This window comes from Drosophila tropicalis, unplaced genomic scaffold (assembly GCF_018151085.1).
Source record: "Drosophila tropicalis isolate 14030-0801.00 unplaced genomic scaffold, ASM1815108v1 contig_4, whole genome shotgun sequence".
Classification (NCBI taxonomy): Eukaryota; Metazoa; Arthropoda; class Insecta; order Diptera; family Drosophilidae; genus Drosophila; species Drosophila tropicalis.
This window is the reverse complement of record NW_027172862.1, coordinates 3,374,395-3,394,694: the sequence shown is the minus strand read 5'-3', so window position 1 is coordinate 3,394,694 and position 20,300 is coordinate 3,374,395. Positions and strand designations below refer to the sequence as shown.

At 36.0% G+C, this 20,300-nt stretch overlaps 5 protein-coding genes across 30 annotated transcripts in view; 2 read left to right on the top strand and 3 right to left on the bottom strand.

Moving 5' to 3' along the window:
* Positions 1-2,857, top strand: part of dlg1 (discs large 1) — a 36,802-nt gene extending 33,945 nt beyond the window's left edge. For all 26 annotated transcript variants that reach the window (XM_068285232.1, XM_068285219.1, XM_068285229.1 and 23 more), the window contains 4 exons: positions 1,654-1,803; positions 1,873-2,155; positions 2,227-2,318; positions 2,387-2,857. In XM_068285232.1, the coding sequence (XP_068141333.1) occupies positions 1,654-1,803; positions 1,873-2,155; positions 2,227-2,318; positions 2,387-2,493 (632 nt within the window). In that variant the 3' untranslated portion in view covers positions 2,494-2,857. The remainder of the gene's footprint in view (positions 1-1,653; positions 1,804-1,872; positions 2,156-2,226; positions 2,319-2,386) is intronic.
* A 4,368-nt stretch (positions 2,858-7,225) lies between these two features.
* Positions 7,226-10,615, top strand: LOC137573278 (uncharacterized). Its single transcript, XM_068285170.1, has 3 exons — positions 7,226-7,404; positions 7,464-7,655; positions 7,723-10,615. The coding sequence occupies exons 1-3, from the start codon at positions 7,332-7,334 to the stop codon at positions 8,580-8,582; spliced, it is 1,125 nt and encodes a 374-aa protein (XP_068141271.1). The 5' UTR covers positions 7,226-7,331; the 3' UTR covers positions 8,583-10,615.
* Positions 8,943-10,125, bottom strand: Gr10b (Gustatory receptor 10b). The gene is made up of 2 exons (XM_068285355.1): positions 9,178-10,125; positions 8,943-9,110 (listed from the first exon to the last, which is right to left on the bottom strand). Exons 1-2 carry the CDS (start codon positions 10,111-10,113, stop codon positions 8,943-8,945), a joined length of 1,104 nt encoding a protein of 367 aa, XP_068141456.1. The 5' UTR covers positions 10,114-10,125.
* Positions 10,616-11,125: 510 nt separating the features above from the next.
* Positions 11,126-12,400, bottom strand: Gr10a (Gustatory receptor 10a). The gene has a single exon (XM_068285354.1). The coding sequence runs from the start codon at positions 12,398-12,400 to the stop codon at positions 11,126-11,128; it is 1,275 nt and encodes a 424-aa protein (XP_068141455.1).
* Positions 12,401-12,540: 140 nt separating this feature from the next.
* Positions 12,541-14,095, bottom strand: Or10a (Odorant receptor 10a). Its single transcript, XM_068285189.1, has 5 exons — positions 13,536-14,095; positions 13,283-13,470; positions 12,938-13,227; positions 12,731-12,883; positions 12,541-12,676 (listed from the first exon to the last, which is right to left on the bottom strand). The coding sequence occupies exons 1-5, from the start codon at positions 14,093-14,095 to the stop codon at positions 12,626-12,628; spliced, it is 1,242 nt and encodes a 413-aa protein (XP_068141290.1). The 3' UTR covers positions 12,541-12,625.
* Positions 14,096-20,300: the final 6,205 nt, after the last annotated feature.

Here is a 20,300-nt window from a genome sequence, read left to right as displayed (position 1 = left end):
TCTTTTGAAAAGGGACCTCAATCCGGCTTACAGCAGATTTGACATATTGAGAAAATATATGCGCTCCATCAATGGGAAAATGTGATTAAACAGAGACCTGCAATACCCTATAACCAATGACTGCAATTTGTAATGTTAATGATATAGATGGGGGAGCCATCACATTATTAGGTTACAGGGTATTGGCAAGTCGATGGAGTGACTTAGTAGTAGGTTTTATCCTATCTTAACTATATATTTTGGTAATCTGTAAGTTGTAAACTTGATGCCTAACAGCACAGTGAGTAAACCACATGAATTACAGATCATACAAGATCTATGTACATACATAGATCATCCTTAAATATGTGCTCTAAGGACCCTTCAGGGACCCTTAAACTAGAGATATGTTCTAAGACTTGACCTCAATGGTTTGGTTTATCTGTCGATTCGTATCCTTACATATTTTTACCCTAAGAGAATATACATACATACATACATATGTCTGTAAAATCGACTTGAATCTAGTGCTTTAGCTTTGGTGATAATCTGTCAAATGGTTTATCACAATAATTTATATTTTAGACATTAATATCTATGTTTAATTGTTTTGTCCTTGTTGTGTTTTGTTCATGATTATGATTTTTTATATAATTATCATTGTATTGTATTTAAAATGTGTGTGCGTGAGTGTGTGTGTGTGTTTAATATGTGTATGTATTGAAATATTGTTGCTCGTAGCTCGCATTTTGTTGTCAGTGAATGTCCACTATATAACTATATCTATATTATATATTATATTAAGCATCTCTCTCTATGTCTATCGCTCTCTTTCTCTATAACTATATATTATATATATGTATTTGTCTGTCTTATTATATAATGTGTACATATATATATATATATAATATAGCATAAACCTTATGTAATATATGATTATTTCACACACTACTATGTATATACTTAAATACTTATTTAAAGACTATCATATTTAGTCCTTTTCCTACTTTGTTTTTCTTTTTTCCTCCTTTTCCTTCTTCATTTTTGATTTGAGCACCAACTCTCTTCCCTTCCCGCCCACGTTTTCTGTGACCTGCCAGCCAATCTCTTGACGAAAAAAGAAACATTTCAGTTTGACTCAAAGCTGTTCCTTTTTGTCTTCCTATTATCCTTTTTTCTACAAGTTATATAAGTATGTTAACGATCGGTGACAACATTTTAGCTGGCAGGTCTTAAAAACAACAAAATTTATTATGTTTCTTTGCTTTTTCCATTTGATTTGCTGTAAAAGTAAAAATTGAAAAGTTACTGTACCAACTTTAATTGTTAGATAGTTTAGTTAAACTTACCCACTATATAAGTCCACCCTACTACCCACCACCCCTCAAAAAAAACTTTTCGAACATTTATCTTATTATTATTAATGAGGTAATCACTTAATTTTTTCCAGAGAGAGTAACTTTAAGTTTTAAATGAAAACAACTATTTTCTACTACTATAAAACTTCTTTCCTTTTTCATCTTGTAATCATTTGAAAATCCATTTCTTTTTTTCTTTCTAATTATTTTTCTTTACATTATTATTATTATTGTTTTTATTATTTTTTTGTCGATTTATTTTTTTTATGCACCCGCACAATATCCTAATGCCCATTACCTATATAAATCCTTACAGCTTCCGAGGAAAACGTTCTATCCTATGAGGCAGTGCAACGTTTGTCCATCAATTATACACGTCCCGTCATAATATTGGGACCACTGAAGGATCGCATTAACGATGATTTGATATCCGAGTATCCTGATAAGTTTGGATCCTGTGTGCCACGTGAGTAGCACCTAGCCATTAACAATAAACTGAATGACTTATATCCAAATCCGACTCTTCAAATTGCAGATACCACACGTCCAAAACGTGAGTATGAGGTGGATGGCCGTGACTATCATTTTGTGTCTTCGCGCGAGCAGATGGAACGTGATATACAGAATTATCTGTTCATTGAAGCTGGCCAATACAATGACAACTTGTATGGCACTTCTGTGGCCAGTGTGCGTGAGGTGGCCGAAAAGGGCAAGCATTGCATATTGGATGTATCTGGAAATGCCATTAAACGGCTGCAAGTGGCACAGCTTTATCCAGTGGCGGTCTTTATTAAACCCAAATCTGTTGATTCGGTGATGTAAGTAGAGATTTAGTGTTTAGTTGAATCCTCTGGTGCACTCTTTAAACTTAATTAAATCTTTCTCTCAGGGAAATGAATCGTCGCATGACTGAGGAGCAGGCTAAGAAAACCTACGAGCGCGCCATTAAGATGGAGCAAGAGTTTGGCGAATACTTCACTGGTTAGTATAACATCAAAATATACATACATAGATGGAATATCAATGAAACTCTATGCATTTCATTTCAGGCGTTGTTCAAGGCGATACAATTGAGGAAATCTATAGCAAAGTCAAGTCAATGATTTGGTCACAATCGGGACCAACTATTTGGGTACCATCGAAGGAATCTCTATGACCAACAGCCACAACAACATGGACACTGCCGCCTCGAGTACGTTGTCGACCAGTCTCGAGAACAACTATAGCAACAGCAACAACAACAACAACAGCAGCAGCAGCAGCAGGATCAGCAACATCAACATCTGTAACTGGAGTAACACCAACAGGAGGACAAACAGCAATCAATCAATCGCACTGATATGACAACCAATAAAAACATTGATGACGACATTGCGACGACGACAACAGACAACAAATTACACACAAAAACCGACTACAATTAGCCGCAGCAGCCAACTTAATGCAGCTAAACTAGAATTGTCCACAAAACAAAAACAAAAAACCGATGAGAGATCAAGAGATGAATAGATGAGCAAAAAGATTAAACGGAAAGCAGAAAATGTGTATAGACTTTAGTTAGAACAAAAGTTGGTTAAAACAAAAAAAAAAAAAAAACCATAAATTAAAAACTAAAAACACAAAAAAACAAAAAAAAAAAAAAAAAAAAAAACAAAACGTTTGGCAAAAAAGGAAAAAGCAAACAAAAAAAAAAAAATGAAGCCAAACATGGAAAATGGAAAATGTTCGTTAAGCGCTAGTGTTGTTTGTTTATGTTGATGTTTATACATATATTTGAGAGCCAAGAGTTATAGTAGTTATGTTGACGATAATGTTTTTTTTTTTTTATATATATACATACATATACATATATAAATATATGTATACATGTGCGTCATATGCAAAGGCATGCATATAAAATATACACATATGTATATATATACATACACATATATGTATATACAAGATATAAATGTAAATTTAAGTACGACAATGTTTAGTAATGAGGACGATGATAAGTAAAAACAAAAACAAAAGAAAAGAAACACACGCTGGTGCATTTGTTGTTAGATGTATGTAATTTTTCCCACTCGCCTTTGCCTAAAAAGCTAACCAACCCAACACACAAGAAACAACAACTATATAAATCAATTTACATAGTAAAGTTACATTTACAAAACTATAAACACTTAAAACTAAAAACAAACAAGAAAATACTAAGAGATAAGTCGAATTCATTTCGGCTGTGGTCAAACTTTTAAGTCCTTGCAAAAATGCTTGAGTTATAGTATATCAGTCATTCAATAGTCATTCGATCGACACTCAATTAACACATCTACACGATTTAGTTAACGTCGTAAAGAACTGACAAATGGGATAATATGTAGATCTAAACAAGACATCCATTCATTCTTGTTCAATCAAATGAGGTAAAGACAACTTTTGCAAGGGTTCTAGAGAGAGAGAAAGAGAGAGAGAGGAGAGCCACAGTAGATACAAATATGTATTCATCCTTAAACTACACACACATCCACATTTATACAAAGATCTTACATATGTATATATATATATGTATGTATACTTATATATAACTCGTCGAAATGTGCATTAAAGTCATTTTACTTATTAGACGAAAAGCAACAGTAAAGTGTATAAATGAAATGAGATTGTTTGTCACTTTTGATTGAATATGACATATAATTATTGTACATTAACAAATGATTAAACAAATCTATTATAGTAACAACACACACTCTCACCCATACAAAAACAAAACGAAAAGCATACCCACATCCCTTTCCATATGTGCCCCCCTCCCCCCCACTCCCACACACACAAACACACCCATAAAACTTAGACACATGCCGATGCGGTTAAATTTTTATGAAACACAAAAGAAGGATGAAGAAATGAGAAGAAATTAAATCGAATTGCAAATTAATAAAAGAAACACATTAATTAGAAAAGTATTTGCTGATTTATATAAATTATATAGCAAACTGCGCACACACATTGCAATGAAAGTTTAGTAAAATTTAAAGAATACTTTAATACATACTTATCTATATATTATTATTATTATCATTATTTTTTTTTGGTAATTTTTTGTCTCGCCACAGTTTCCATTAACCTACTACTTAACACATTTTCCCACATTATATATACTTATATATATATATTTTTTTTTTGTTCCATAGCTTGATATTATTTAAAAGTGAAGAAACATCTTTTTTTCATATATATATATATTTAAATATATATATTTAAACTATACGAGAACAATGCATACAAAAAACATGTACGCGCAAAAGCATTGTTATATTTAAAATAAAGAAAAACATAAAACAAATACAAAACATAAATGCAAAAACAACCAACCTATGCGAAATATAATTTAAATTTAAATCTTTAAACAAAAAAAAAAAAAAAGGGGGAAAACAACTATCAAAGCAAACTTTAATGTAATACAAGAAAAACAAAAAGAAAAAACAAAACAAAAAAAGAGTAAACAAATGAAAGTAAAAACAAAAAACAAATAAAAATTCAAACAAATCGAACAACTTTTTAATCAATTATACATACATATATATATATATATATATATATACATATATATACATATACATATATATATATATATTTACATTACAGAAAACTAATCAATACACAACAAAAAAAAAATGTCGCAAGCAAAACAATTAGAAATGGTTTTCGGATATGTCTTATAATGATTATATACATATATATTTATTTTATTTTTTCTTCTATTTATTTATTTCTTTTTTATAATTTTCTCTTCATGTGTAATGAAATGTGAATGGATATCATTAAACTATTGAGCAATATATGTATATGATGTATATGTAGTATTTCCTCAAAAATGTTCTTTAAGTGCGCACATTCGATGCATTACGGCCCGGAATTCGATCATCTTTCCGGATAGTAGCTTAGGATATATGTATGTATGTATGTAGGTCGCCATATAAGCTACTTATCATCGATTATATGGCGTCAAAGTGCAGGACACAGGAGGCAGGCTGTGAATGATTGTGAGTGATTTGTGTTTAACTATGCTGTTTGACTTTGAGTACATTTGGACAACACAGAACTTTCATTCGAAACTAAAGAGCGAATTGTACCTGGCGCCTGTAACTGAATAACGCAAATTAACTGAAAACTAGGTGGATTGGTGGGATCATATGATATGAAATTCAATTATTATTATGCAGGACGACTCTTAATATCTTTTGTTGTTGTCACCTTCCAATGAGATCCCGAAACATACTAGTAATCGGTTCTTATCGGAAGAAGGGGGCAACAAAAGAAACATTGTGTGGTTTTGTCTGATAATTCTTTGTAAACTCACATAGATCCAATTATTAGTGAAGCTTTAGAGAAATGTATGCAAAAGTTTATTAAAGAAAACAAAAAACTAAAACAAATTAATTAAAAACTAATTTTTTATTAACTAACTAATTGAAATGAAAAAAACAAACACACACACACACACAAGAAAAAGACGCATAAGTATATGTTAACTTAGTATATGATAGATATGAGCATAAAAGGCACTGCAAAGAGTTTTTTGATCATCGAAATTTGTTCAATCCCCTAACATGAACACATTATCTCATTCGCATAGTCATAATCATATTCATATTCATCTCATGCAGAGATAAACTTACATATAGGAAGCGTTTCATCAAAATTGTGCCTTTTTTGTTGTTGTTGTTGTCAATATTTGAAAAGTTGAACAAATTATAGTAAAGAAAAATACGAAAAAAATATGATGAAAAATAAAATCAGCATACATAGACACACTCACACACCCACACACACACACAAACACACACACATATTATACTTATATACGGTTCTGTAGGCAGTTGCTGCTCAACTCGATTAACATCATCTGCTCGAATTGCGATTGATTTATTGTTTCCCCCTCCCCACACACCCTGTTTAGTCATTATATAAATTAATTAATATACATGTATATTTAAATATATAAATAATATTGAGTTAACTTAACAAAACTAACAAAGAAAACACAAAAAAAAAAAAAAACAATGTAATAAACATGATCTTCTATAACCTTTTTGTATAAGGCATATAAAGTATCTACAATACACTGCTCTAATAATGATGATGATGATGATGATGACGATTGATGATGATGATGATGATCACATTTTCACTTTTACACATATGTATGTATTATGTACTTATTCAAGTGCAATTTGCTGCCATGGCTCACACACAGTAACCCACACCCATACCAAAATCCACACCCACACACACACACACACACACATACATATATAGTACATAATAAAAGCATACATATGTACAATAATACTCATATGTACATACATATATACATTTGTATATGTATGTATATGCTGAAAACCTAAAAGTGAAACAAAAAAAAAGGAAAGAAAGAAAACAACTAATTATAAACGACTATGATGACGATATGTGAAACATGCATTCATTCATTCATTCGATGCAATACTTGAGACACTCGAAATACAAAATAAATACGTAATCATAAATTTCCAAAAAAAAAAAAAAACCAAACAATATTAACTTTGTTTTATTTATTGACTAGAACTACATGAAGTTCTAAACACAACTCTGGTATTACGTATACGCAGTGTGATCTTATATTTGCACTATCCCAATCATTTAGTTGGAAACGGACACTGGGCTTAATGCACAATGGACTCGAATCATTTTTAACAACAGCCCAGCCAGAAATTACATTTTTATTTCGATTTTCATTGATCCCCGCATTTAGCAAGAGAGAATTTCCTAAAAAGGCAAAGTCTATTGCATACTTGGCGGGGCAGCGAGATCTTGTGCTCAGCAAGCCTTAGACATCTAATCATGTCAGTTCTACATTTCATTTCGAATTTTGCCTTGATGTGGCAAACATTTTTCAAAATCTTTCCATAGACTAATTTTGGCCTTTTTTTTTCGTTCTTTCAAAATTAAATCACCGCTTTCATCCTGATGAGTCAAAGTTTTAAGATTGGTTCAATGCAGGCCTGTTTAAGGTCATGTATGAAGCGCTGCCATCCAATACGTAATATTGTAGTGCGACAGAAAGCAAATTAAATACTTACGTGGTAGTCTCCTTTACAGATAAGGTTGCCACGCCTCGTGAATGCCCGCCTGGCCCTCTACAGCGTTTGCTGGCCAGGAAAAGAAGCAGTCTAAGCATGATGAGGACTAATCGATCAAACAGAGATATACGCCAGCGTAACTTGAACTATTCTACCCGCACTTTCTCTAATTGTAGTTCAGAAGGCGGCGGTGTCAAGGATGAAGATAAAGGTAAGATCAAGCCAATGGATTGTGATCTAATTTCAAAATTGTCATTGCCATTTTCCAATGCTGTTAGGTAAATTTAAATTGGTAAACTTCGAACCTATTATGAGAAAGGGCGATTACTGGCAGGTTCTGGTGACACTTAAGAAAACGAATCCTGATGGTCCACGGGATCGATGGTTGCGCCACGTGAAACATCGTGAGAATAGCCGTCGATTGGGTGTAACCAACGTAATCAGTGCCATACGTTTGGGTAACTTCTATAAGGATTCGAGTTTACCACAAAAAATGAAACGTCTCGATGTGCCAAAACTTGTTCGATTTGTGAAAACAAGCCAAAAACGTTTAGATACGTTGAAGATTGAACCCAAAGTGCTGAATAATTCCCATAAGGTTATCGAGTCCGTAAATAATTTGCTTGCGGTGGCCACCAAAAAGGTTCTTATGCGGCACGACAGAGTCGACAGAAGGAGATTCATTGGCAAACACATCGAAGTTCCAAAGGCATTAAGAGAACAGCATAAAGAAATAGAAACCATTCAGTTGCCTGATGATTTACTTTCGAAATTGCGAAAAAAAATAAAAGTAAACTCGAAAAATCAAAATACTGAGCCATTAACGCATCTAAAAGACTGCGACTTAAGATTGAAAACTTTAAGGAATAAAATTCAAAACAATCCCTTAACTAGGGGCATCCCGTTGACTGCCAGTTCGGAGTGCCATGCCAAAGAATCTGAAATTGTGCCTCGACAATATCAATGGTTGCTGGGTTCGATAAGAAAGTCCTCGTCAAATATTAAAAGATATCCAAAAATGCATATCAAAATTCGAGGTTCGATTAACATTAAACGCAATTCACTTGGCCAACTCAAAGGAACTTCTCAAACAAAAGTCTTCACTACTATTCCAAAGAATGGCGAATCGATCCTTTGATTAGATTCAAATACTCTTACTAAATTAACTAATTTATTTAGTTTCGTTTTAGATATTTTTGACATTTGTTACCTACCTTAAAATCCTCAGATATTATCAAGATGAATAAGACGGCGAGCATTGGAATATTTCATATTTTGATCACTTTTGTTGCATACGTTACCAACTACTGAGAGAAATTCGACTACCCCACTAAGCAGAGGGAGGAAAGAGTATGACGATGACAAAATCGATTTATTATATTTCCAATTAATTAGTATTTGGAATTATTTACTTATTGATTTGAGTGCTTTCTGATTATGAACCAAATTTGGGTGCGTGGCGCATGCAAAGAATTTAGATAAAATCAAAAACAGTTGATTACTTCTGCTGATATATATATCCAATTTGCATTATAATGATGGCATAACCGAGGCTGCTGCTTATGATATTGAAGGCGCAACGTTTGTCCAGGCTAAACATGCCCAGGACATGTTTGGGAGGACACTTCGAGGAGACCGTGGCATGCATTAGCTGGGCCATTTGGCACTGAAACCAAAAGGATTAAAGGACGACTTTTTTGTATCAATGTGTATGTATGTATGTATGTACTCACCTCTTGTGCATCGATTTGGAATTGCAAAGAATTCAACTGACGAAATAGCTGCTTCTCCTCGGCTAGTAGATACTCACAAACTAATTGAACTAGTAAAATATCCAACAATTTAATTAGAAAGGAGAAGATTGTTAGCTGGACCTTAATAGTCCAGTATTGACCATCTCTGGTTATCATATAGGCCAAATAGAAGGTACATGTATTAAAAAATAGATGTGCCAGCAGGACAACGACTATTTCGAGGGCAAACAATTGATGAATACGCCGCGTCATATGCGACAGCTTCGCCTGCCGACACAATTTAGTCCAGAACTGCAGATTGCCATCGGCAGCATTCAATCTCATTGTCTCGGCCAATTGCAGCAGTATGAGCATGTAGGCCAACATGTGAGAGAACATAACATTGAAATTGTAGACATAATACAAATTGCAGTATATGTCCATCGGTGTGAGACGTCGTGACTCGATCACAATGAGTATCCCAACCAGTGGACTAGTGATTTGATGTACATAGGTGAATGCTTTGGCCAGCAAAAGGACTTTGCAGGTGGAATTGAACGAATGCTTTAGCTTCCACAGCCGACAGAGTGACATCAGTTGATTACACAGGCGACATATTTCCTTCTCGTTTGTTAGACGCTGGGCCGACTGAATGACAATGACCACCAAATGAAGACTCATATTAATAGTGCACATCACACTGAGTAATTCAAAGTGCCGAAAATAAGATGGTACAAAGTATTTCTGGCCATGGTTAAAGTAAAAATAAAAGCCGCCCAGAGAAAACAAGAGCGCCAATCCACTGTGGATTCTTAACCAGGTGGAACGTACCAATTGATGACGTTTTGTGCTATAATAATAACTTGTCATGCCCAGTAAACCGCAGATAAGCAGCCACTGACGTGCCAGAGACTTGCATAACCTATCCACTTGCATGTTCTACACCAACTGTTGATGGGCAGCAGTTGGAAATGTCGCTCCTTGTTACGGTTCAATAAATTTGCAGCAAAAATGGCAAGATATATTATCGCGTATACGACGTGGACTCTGCAGCCCAGAAGTATGCAAGGCGAATGTATTGTTTCCACCCGCTTGGGCGCTGTCGTTAAGCAAACAGTGAAGGACTTGTAATTAATTAAAAATTCTTATCAAATCCTTTAAGGACAATGGGAAATTATATTTCCTTATGGACCACGAAGTTCTCGAAAATGTTTTATTATTGGAACATGAACATCATTTGCCATACTGGATCTCTAGGGTCAAGAATCTTAGCTAGCGGAACTCCCCACCGAAATTGGTCTATGCTACTGATTTATAATCATATATAGATATTTTTCATACTGTTTCCCTGCACTTGAAAACAATTCTTCAAAAATCGTGTCAAAATTTTCAACTTTTCAATGAGATATCAAAATAAACATGCAACTTTTTAAGACTATCCAAGAAACTTGAAGGAAATGCATATGGAAATTTTGTCCTTTATTGTATTTATTAGAGCTATGCAATCCTTTTTTATAATGGTATTTAAATTTAATCATTTAAGTTGTTTTAAGCTAATCTGATAGCTTGATTGTTAAAGTTAAAGTATTTATATTTTTCCAATAATAGTGAATAATCCATGTGTTTGGTGTTTGGGATAAATAAAAACATTTGCTAGTATTTCAAAAATTGTGAATGTCTTCACAACTTTGGATTGCCTATAGTATAGCTTTAGTATAGCTTTTTAGGCTGAAAGGTCCTATCGTTATATTTCTGTTTATGTTTAAGATTTACACATATTTATGTAGAAAACGATTAAGTTTTAGATGATGAGGGCAGTAAGTCAAACTCTTGATGAGCTCACGAAATCTGTAAGTGATGGCAAAATCTATTTAAACAACATCAAAAGCTGAACCAAACACTTACCTGAACTCCTTTAGAACTGGAATATTAAGAGCTCTGATCTCCCTCAATTGACTTTAGTTTTACGTAAATACAAATCGAATTGAACCAGAGTGATGAAGTAGGCAAAAGCCGTTACCGCAATCAGGTAGACCAATCGTCTGTCTAAATGCAACATGCCACAGAGCATGACCTGACCTCGATCTTCATCCTGATCGCCGCCCAATAGCATGAACAGAAGTGAGAACTCTTCGATCTCCCTATCTAGGCGCAAGTCCAAAGATTTAAGCTCACTGAATCGACGCATGCTAAGGGTCAAGCTCTGCAGTTCAATTTTGATATGCTCGTTGAGTAGTGTGACTATATATGTGTCTATATAGAAGCCAAGGGCATACAGAGAGCTAATCACAATTGGATAGCTGATCTCTTCGAGGGTTTGCTTGGCCAGCATATTGAAGATGGTGAACAAATTGGTTAGATTGTTGATCAGTGTGGCCAGCATAAGACCTATCAATTGCAATTGATGCATGCGAAAGCTTTCCCTGTGTAGAGCATAGATTTGATTAAAACAAATTCTCAGCTTCTCCAAACGATCGCACATTTGGGTACTGTGCAGTTGCCTCAATTCGCAACAATCCTGCCAAGCCCTTTGCACTTGTATATGCAGTTGACGTAGATACTTTAATACACTGCCATTGATGAAATAGAAATAATCAGCCATATTTTCCGTATAGTTCCACAGGACAAATCCATAAATGGCAAAATGCATGCGTATGTGACTCTGTGACTCCGCCTCGCTGCCATAGACGGCAAATATTCCGCACACCTGAATGACCATCATAATGTTGATAAGACAGAATTTGAAATACATGAAGAACTCGAAACGTTGCTTGGGATATTTCGAGCCACACACATAGCTTCGGGCAAAGGCTCTTTCCAGTTTCAGTCGCTGCATTGTACATCGATGATTGATGGCTGTAAAGTGCACCATATTGGCCAGATAAGTGACTATAACTGTCATATACTTGATGGCCGTATTGGCGAAATAGACGTAGAGCAGCAATTGCATACGCCTATCACGCGACTCGGTCAATTCCCGAAAATAGTAGCCGAAGTAGCAGGGTGAGACCACAATAAGCATTAGACTCAGCACATGACTGTAGACAATCAGAAACGTTTTCAATGGAGCCCGCATCGGTTTCTGGGGCACATAGTCGATAATCACCTGACCATAAATGAATGCATAGATGTGACCGTATTTGTAGATCTTATACTCGTGACGATCCCAGAAACTTAAAGGCTCTGAACTTGTAACATTCTGCTGCACTGGCTGCTCCCTCATGGCTATGACAATGAGGCTAAACTGAGTCCAGCATATTGGCCACTCGAGTTCCAAAAGTGAAAATGAAAGTAAGCGTGAAAGTGTGCGTGTTCCTGTTTGCGTATTGGGTGAATGATTATCTAGGCCCAGGCCTATCGGTATTTCTATCAAAGCAACAACTATGCAACTTTATTTATTTCACTTCATCAATATCGAAACGAAATTGAAACAACACAACGCTCCACTCTACTGAAAGGACTTGGCCAATGCTATGAATGAGCCTGATGTTTGAAGTATCTGTCAAAAATAACTTGATAATTACTTTAATTACACATTTAACGTAATACCAACCGAAGCAAATGTGGGTAGAGATGGCGAAAAGAAAGGCACTGCCATTGATACAGTTCTCTGAGAGCGTAAGATGATCATTAGGATATATTGACGGTGCCGAGGCTTACACAATTGCCAGGAGCTCAAACTGATCACAGTAGCCAGCTGAGTGCTCTACAGGAAGTGAGAAATAAGTGGAAACACTTTGTCCTCATTATTGGAACTTACGCTTTCGGCCACCAAAGTGCCACCGTAGCAATAGACAAGCAATTGACTTAAAGCCGCCATAGTATAGGCCACATAGAGAATGGCATCCAGACCATTGCTGCTCATTATTAGGAGATTAAAGATGCTAAAGGCTATCACCAAGCCGGCCGAGACAAAGTGAGCCAATGTTATGATGGCATAACGTTTCCGAAAGAACTTAGTTAGCTCAATGATGGCATTGTGTTTAGAGATGATCAGTTTCAAATGATTTCCCAATTCCAGAGATTCCATTTGATTCAAACAAATCCTGTCTACAAGGAAATAACAAAAACTAAAGCATGATAGTTCATTGAATGTGTCTCTCACCATTATAGGGACGAAATATGGAACGTATTTCCGCCTGCAGAGCCTTAAACAAGCTAGATATATGGGAACAGAACTCAAAATAGAAACCATCAGAACCGCCAAACATAAAAATGGTCACATATCCCGTATAGGCGGTAAATATATAAGTCAAAGGAAACCATGGAGCCTGCAGCAAACATTCAGGCATTCTGAAACAAAAATCGAAATTGAAGGAAATTTAAAAAAAAAAACCCAAAAAATAAGCCACACTCACGTCATATTGAAGGGTGTGGACCAGACAATTTCATCGAAGCGTTTTTGCATATACAATACAAAAACCAAAATTACAGGCTTCAGATCATAAACGGTGCAAGTGAAGAAAGCCATCGATAGAGTCCAAAAGTTGATGCGGGACGACATCATTGAGTGGGCTTGTATAATGGCCTTCTTCTCGATGGCACATTCACTATCCATCGACGGATGATCCGCGTAAAGCATCTGCTTCACTCGATTGAGCATCAAAGCCAGGTCATGACGATAGTACCACATGGTGATCATCTTCAGCAGGGTAACAGCGGATGTGCTGCCCGGACAGAATGTCTCCAAGGCCAGGACAATCTCTCGCTTTTCCAAATACGCATAGCCGGCATGTAATTCGGTCAAAACACCAATGGTTAAGACAATGAAATGCACGAGAGCCCGACACCGGGCACCAAGGGTTGGCCTATCATCTTCGGGCCAAAACCCCATGATGTTCAGACAGAGATGAGGCACCGCAAAAAAATAGACAACCAAGGGTTGTTGGCGTTGCAAGAAACGAAACAATTTGGCCATGGCTAACAACTTGATGTGGACAAGTACTCCCCTGAAGTGCAGTATGCCACTTATATAGGATTGAGATAAAGCAGAGACCGAGGACTCTTCAGCCTTTTGCTTTTGTTGGGGGCTGGCTTTAAGGTAGACATGGCCGCCGCATCTAATTGACTTGTTGTGCAAGCAATTAGCAAAAGTTTCAAATCGTTCAAGATGCCACAATTCTCACAATTTTCCCAATTATCCATGCGTTCGAAAGTCCGAAAGTTAGCAAAAGTTTCATCACGACTTTGGCGCACAGGTGCCTAATGACGGATAGACGGGCCGAAGCATTGAGAACTGAAAAACCAAATCGCAATCAGAGCTAATGCACCAATTAGCACTTCTTGCTAATTGCAAAAACAAAACACCAAAAAAAAAAAAACAAAAATTATATTTATATTATCTAAGATTAATTCCAGCTCGTAATCTCTGGCGCATTTGTCTAGGCCATGAATCACAGGAGCGGCTATGAACCCATGGGGTCATTAGGGGATTTAGTTCTGTTTTTTCTAGATGTCAATTGATTTCCAAGTCTAATAAGAGAACTAACTTGTCCAAAGAGTTTTCTAATTTTATTTAGATCATTTTTTGTTTAGATTCAGTTAAAGATATTTATAAGCAATTGGCTTCTAACATTTTCCCTTTTTCGCTTCACTTCTCTCAACTAGTTTTAGTGTTAAGTGTATAGCTATGGGTATTCCAGAACAATTCACTCATTAAAATTAAGGCTATTGATTGACCGATTTTCAAAGTTTAAGTTAAGTCACCAACAGCAGGCATTGAGAAACAACTATCCAACAATGCGAGTTTTATCTGCTACCACTAGCTGACTGTCTCAAGACAAGTCATTACTGAAGTGCGTAATGTCTAGCTAAACGAGACATAATCGTGATGCCGTCCCTGGCCAAGTGGACTAGATGAAACCACTCGCACTCGCAATCGAAGTCATAAATCATACACATTTGTATGTAGACGAATATCTGGACAGTCTATGCCAGTATTTGTATATTTTTGTACAGGATCGGACTATATTGTGGTAGGCCAAGATATCTGGAATCAATTGCAAATCGAACTTGCCGATATTGTAGTTTATTGCCTACTTATGCTATAAAAAGTTCCTAAACTAAGGGTTTATGGGCAAAGTGTTTGTAAGGTGGTCGCTCGATTTAACAATACACTAGTCTACATACCAAATGTTATGGCTCTACCTCTATGGCCTCCGAGAGCTCGGTGATCATACAGATGAATTGATGGACATGGCTAGAACGATGTGGCTGTTAAAGCTGATCAGAAATATAAAGCTGTACCTCTATGGCTATTCAATACTTTCTGTTTCACTTAATTCTAAATCCTGTTATAGATTAGTAAGATTTATTGACCTCTAGCCGGCTAAAATCCAGTTTTGATTACGTAACAATTTGAAAATGAACTTTGATAATGAACTCTCGTTAAGACTTTTTAAATAAGAATGTTATCTACAAACCCCAAATCTCCCTGAATGCGCTCCTGAAGTAGAGAGCGTTTAGTGTGCAAAGTCGAATGAGCGCCCCATTGAAGTATTGATATATGTATAATTTAATTTCTTCGGTTTTTTTTTTTTTTTTGACTTTTGTCAACGGTTTTCAGGCCTGTCTAAGTAAGTAAGTGAGATTAGCAGAGCACGTTCCCAGGTCTTGTGACGTCAGGGACTGATTGTGTTCATGTTTTAGTGTGTGTGTGTGTGTGTGCGGGTCGGGTCTCACGGGTTTTAAGTGTTTGAACAAGTTTGGGAATAACTTTGTATATAGCCGAACGACGCAATTGTTGACCGATGGTTGATGGTTCTCCGATGACGATGTCAGATTGCAGAAGAAGAATACACTGTATGGTATTGTATGTAGTCGAACCTTGAGGGTTAAATTATATAATGCACTTGACTACTATTATAATGTTGATTACGGAGGCATGGGGCTGATGATGATGATGATGATGAGTAAATTGCCCGATTTGTGGCCATACAATAATTGTTTCAAATTCTAGAATATTTTTGCAAATTGAATCAAGCGCAATTGTCCAGCCCCCTTTTTTTTTTTTGTTTTGCCTAGATTCAAGTGTTGTGTGTGTGTGTGTTCAAATTGCAGCCCTAAACAGAGAGGCCTTCTAGGCGGCAGTCAGTCAGTCATCCCGGCCAAACAGTGACAAGCACGCAATCCAATTACATTGAATTTAAAGATAGATATTTTCACATTAAGCTGGACTTTGGATATACCCTTTATGGTTATCTCCCTTTAATATCTATAGCTTAAACCCCTGATAAAAGCTAGATAAGGGAATCTTGTCAGAATCTTCTCTTTTTGCTCTGCAAATGATCATATGATGGACTGTTTAGAATATAGAAACCCTAAGAGATCTAATGATGGGTAACAATGTGATTTCAATTGACTAAATGTCTCTAACCGAGGGGTGACTCGAGTGGCCTGACATTGTTTCAAATGGTCGCTCCCAATTGGGATATGAGTAGCTTTAATTTAGCCGACTTTCCGGCTTCGTTGGGTTTAGTGTTTGGGATTGTTTTTGTTTTTTTTCTTTGTATATTGTTCATTCTTTCATTTATTTTTGGCGCGATCACGCTCTTGATGAATGGAAAACGACTGGCACCGGCATTGGCACCACTAACACCACCATCACCACCATCATCATCATCGTTGAGCAGTGCTGGCGGTGCTGGTGGTGCACATGACTATTAGATAAGTTTATTATATAGAATAAATAAGCGTGCGGGCTTTAAAGTGTATACCCCCAGGTCGATGGGGGTTATAAAGAAGTTAAGCAATTCAGTCAACTTAAAACATAAATTGAGTAATAGAGTTTATTCACAGCGCACTCAACATCACAACGGCAATCCAATAAAAGAATTTTTGTCGATTTGTTGCTTTATTTTAGCAAAAACAAACAAATTTACACCAACAATATCAGTCAATCCATTCATAATGCACTGAGAGAAATATGGCAACTTTCAGATTACAAAATAAAGCGAAAAGAATTTACCCTTAAAGAACAACTCAAATGTAAAAGGTTAAAAATTAACCCCCTAAAGTATGCAGCGAATAAAAATTCATCATTCATCAGGTTAATTTTTAAGCCCTTTGCATACTTTAGGGGGCCAATGTTTAACCTAGATTATGTTTTGCCCAAATATTATGCATTAATAACAAATTTAGACAAAATTTTAAGTTCATTTCATAAGATTTGAAATCAGATTGATTGAAAAGGATATTTCACTGCTCCTGTAATGTACCAATTCAATTACCCTCTACCCTTTGTAATGCCCTTAAAGGGTCATTGCTCCCAATTAACGCTTAGGAGCAATTTTTTATATCTATGCTGATTGTCAAAATAAGGTAAACCCCATTTTATATGATGAAGTACGAAATAATTTAGATTTTCCAATTGGATTATTTGGCATTTTCATATGTTATATTCAGATAAGAAATAAACTACATGCTTATTACGTATACGATAAGTTGTGTTTGTATTTCTACAGATTTCACTTTCAGGGTCGTGGTCTAGTACTGTGAAACACTTATGTCTCAGTGTGTGTGTGTATAAAAGTGCGTTTTGGTTTTATGGTGCCCAATCTTTTGGCTGGCTTTGATGACTTCCTGTGGCCCCTTTATGAGGCGCGTGACGATTATGCAACTTTATTGATGCCTAAAATAAAAAATTAATAGAAAGAACACACACACACACACACACACACAAATACACATACTAAATTCGCATAAAAAATTGTACGCGATAGTACGCTATGGGAGAACGCACATTGCTGACCCGGGTACAGACCCGGACTCGTCGGCCATAAATTGACGATTGATGAGCATCAATTAAGCCACCAAATTAATCTGTATAATACACATATGCAAAAGGGGCCAGGCCAATTACCACAGTTTCAAGTTCTGCACTCGGCACAGGCTCAATACGATCAATTACTCATGCCACCGCACCACCCCACCAATGGCCACGATGGGGCCACCATCGAACTTCGCCTCGACACTCGCTGGTCAGCAGCAGCAGCAGCAGCTGCCTTCACCTACTTATACACAGTTAAGTCGGTTAACTTGTGTTTTCCGCTAACTGGCTTTTCATACATACATATGTACATATTTATGCTTATCAAACGCTACACGCGTCAGACTATTTGCATACCCTGCAAATTGAAATCGAAATGGAATTCACTTTCTTTAGTTCGATTAAGTTCTCAAAGAATAGACCATTTTGGAAAAAAAACTCCTCCATCCACAGATTATGAAGACCTGACGGGTGAAGTTTCCTCCAAAGACTAACGCCAAAGAAAAAGAGAAGATCTAACAATAAACTAAACTATCAACATTTTTCCCTAAGTTTCATTTCGTTTCCAAAGGTTTTATTTTCTAAGTATGAGATCAGAAGATACCTTCAAATGATGCTCCTCGATCAACATCTAAAGTTGAAGAGATATAAATAAATTATATTCAGATCTGTTCTGGTTTCAGAAGGGATTTCAAAAGTAAATCGAGAGCAATTCCGAACCGTTTTCGAATTTATTGTTTTCAGTTCCTAATGAAATGTCAATCGTTTTAGATTTTGAAGCTAAGTTTGGTTCGCCTACTATATCAGCTTAAGTGATTGTTACTAACTATTTTAGTATACATTCGTTTTTGAGCTCAAGTCCTTACAAAAATAACTCAGGTTTCATTTGTGAATGGTTTTTAAACACATTTGACTCTAGAGAAATAAATTTGATTTGATAATCATTCCTGTAAATGAATGGTTAGAATGAGATTATCCACTAATGCGTCGAATTCTCAACATATTGCTGATGTATAGGAAAATACTTTAAGCACTGACTCAAAGGCAAACATGATTTGACTCGGAATCGAAAGCGAAAACAAGTCTCAAATCCGATGCAGACAGAGACATTCGAAATCGGAAACGAGAACAGGTCTCAAGATCTGATTAACTTTTATATTTACAAAGCTATTGATGAATGCTCTTTATAATTAATTATAAGAATGGAATGCAAATTGAAACTGTTTAGAGAGTATCACATAGTCCATGCCACAAAGGTGACAAACAAGCCCAAAGCACTTTACTTTGTGGGTGGCTTTGGTCGCATACCTCCCAGCGCTATCAGAGATCAAAGTTTGTGGCCAAGTTTATGGCCGCAGTGGCTTGGCCTATGGCTAGCCCCTACCCTAGCCTAGATCAAGTATGCCGTCCAAAAACAATTTGAATGCAGAATAATGCCCAATGCGTCGTTTAAAATGAATCGACCTCAGCCAGGGAAAGACGCATGCGCACTTCACGTGAACGCCAAATGCGAATTAGTCGGCAAATGTCGTCAAGAATAAAGAACGATGGCCGATGGCGATGCTTCGTCGTGTTTGTTTTTTTTTTTTTATTTTATTTTATTTTTGGCGATTAATAGAAAATTATTTCACGTTTGCTTGCTTATTTGATATAAATGAATTTGTGTGTGTATATGTGTGTATGTGTGTGTGTGTATGTCTGTGTATGTTTATACATTTAGCCGTATATGTTAATTGTGCATTTAAAATTGAAATAAAATGAAGCTTGTCGCAATATATTTGAAAAATTTCAAACGTCTGTCGTCTGTGTCCGAGCCATCCGTCTGGCCCGTCTGCCTGTCCAGACTTTGGACCGTACGCCTCGTCTGGTCGGTCGGTCGATCGGTTGGTTGGTTGGTTGGGTCGGATTCAATGGTATGGGATCGAATTGGCTTGGATCAGATCGTATCAGGTCTGCGTGGTGTCGTTTTATTTGCGTTTAAATTTAGATCGACTGGTGAATGTAACACTTACGCATTTTAATAAGAGAAATGAAACATTGGAATGGACAATGAACGTCTCTCGAATACAGAAATTAATGGCCAAAGAATTACAAAAATTTTAAAAGGAATTTGTCTCGCATACGCTATACACTTTCTTTTTAAACTTTTTCTATTTTCTATCAGACTTTTTCATTAAGTTAAATATCTATTATTTTAATTTCAGCTAAAATAGAAGTCAAATTCTGTTTTAATATTTTACAAACTTTTGGCATTAATTTAAAAATCTATTAAAACAGAGGTCATTTCTTTTTTATATTGCGCATACGCAACGTTGGTGACCATCTTTTAGTTTTGCTTCATATTTGAGTTAACTCT

Coding starts and splice junctions, on each gene's coding strand:
- LOC137573278 (XM_068285170.1), top strand. CDS start 7,332: ATGAGTCAAAGTTTTAAGATTGGTTCAATGCAGGCCTGTTTAAGGTCA. Junction 7,405..7,463: donor GAAGCGCTGCCATCCAATAC/GTAATATTGTAG, acceptor TCTCCTTTACAG/ATAAGGTTGCCACGCCTCGT. Junction 7,656..7,722: donor TGTCAAGGATGAAGATAAAG/GTAAGATCAAGC, acceptor CAATGCTGTTAG/GTAAATTTAAATTGGTAAAC.
- Gr10a (XM_068285354.1), bottom strand. CDS start 12,400: ATGAGGGAGCAGCCAGTGCAGCAGAATGTTACAAGTTCAGAGCCTTTA.
- Or10a (XM_068285189.1), bottom strand. CDS start 14,095: ATGGCCAAATTGTTTCGTTTCTTGCAACGCCAACAACCCTTGGTTGTC. Junction 13,228..13,282: donor CATATTTCGTCCCTATAATG/GTGAGAGACACA, acceptor ATTTCCTTGTAG/ACAGGATTTGTTTGAATCAA. Junction 12,884..12,937: donor GCACTTTGGTGGCCGAAAGC/GTAAGTTCCAAT, acceptor CACTTCCTGTAG/AGCACTCAGCTGGCTACTGT.
- Gr10b (XM_068285355.1), bottom strand. CDS start 10,113: ATGCAAGTGGATAGGTTATGCAAGTCTCTGGCACGTCAGTGGCTGCTT. Junction 9,111..9,177: donor TCCAAATCGATGCACAAGAG/GTGAGTACATAC, acceptor TTTTGGTTTCAG/TGCCAAATGGCCCAGCTAAT.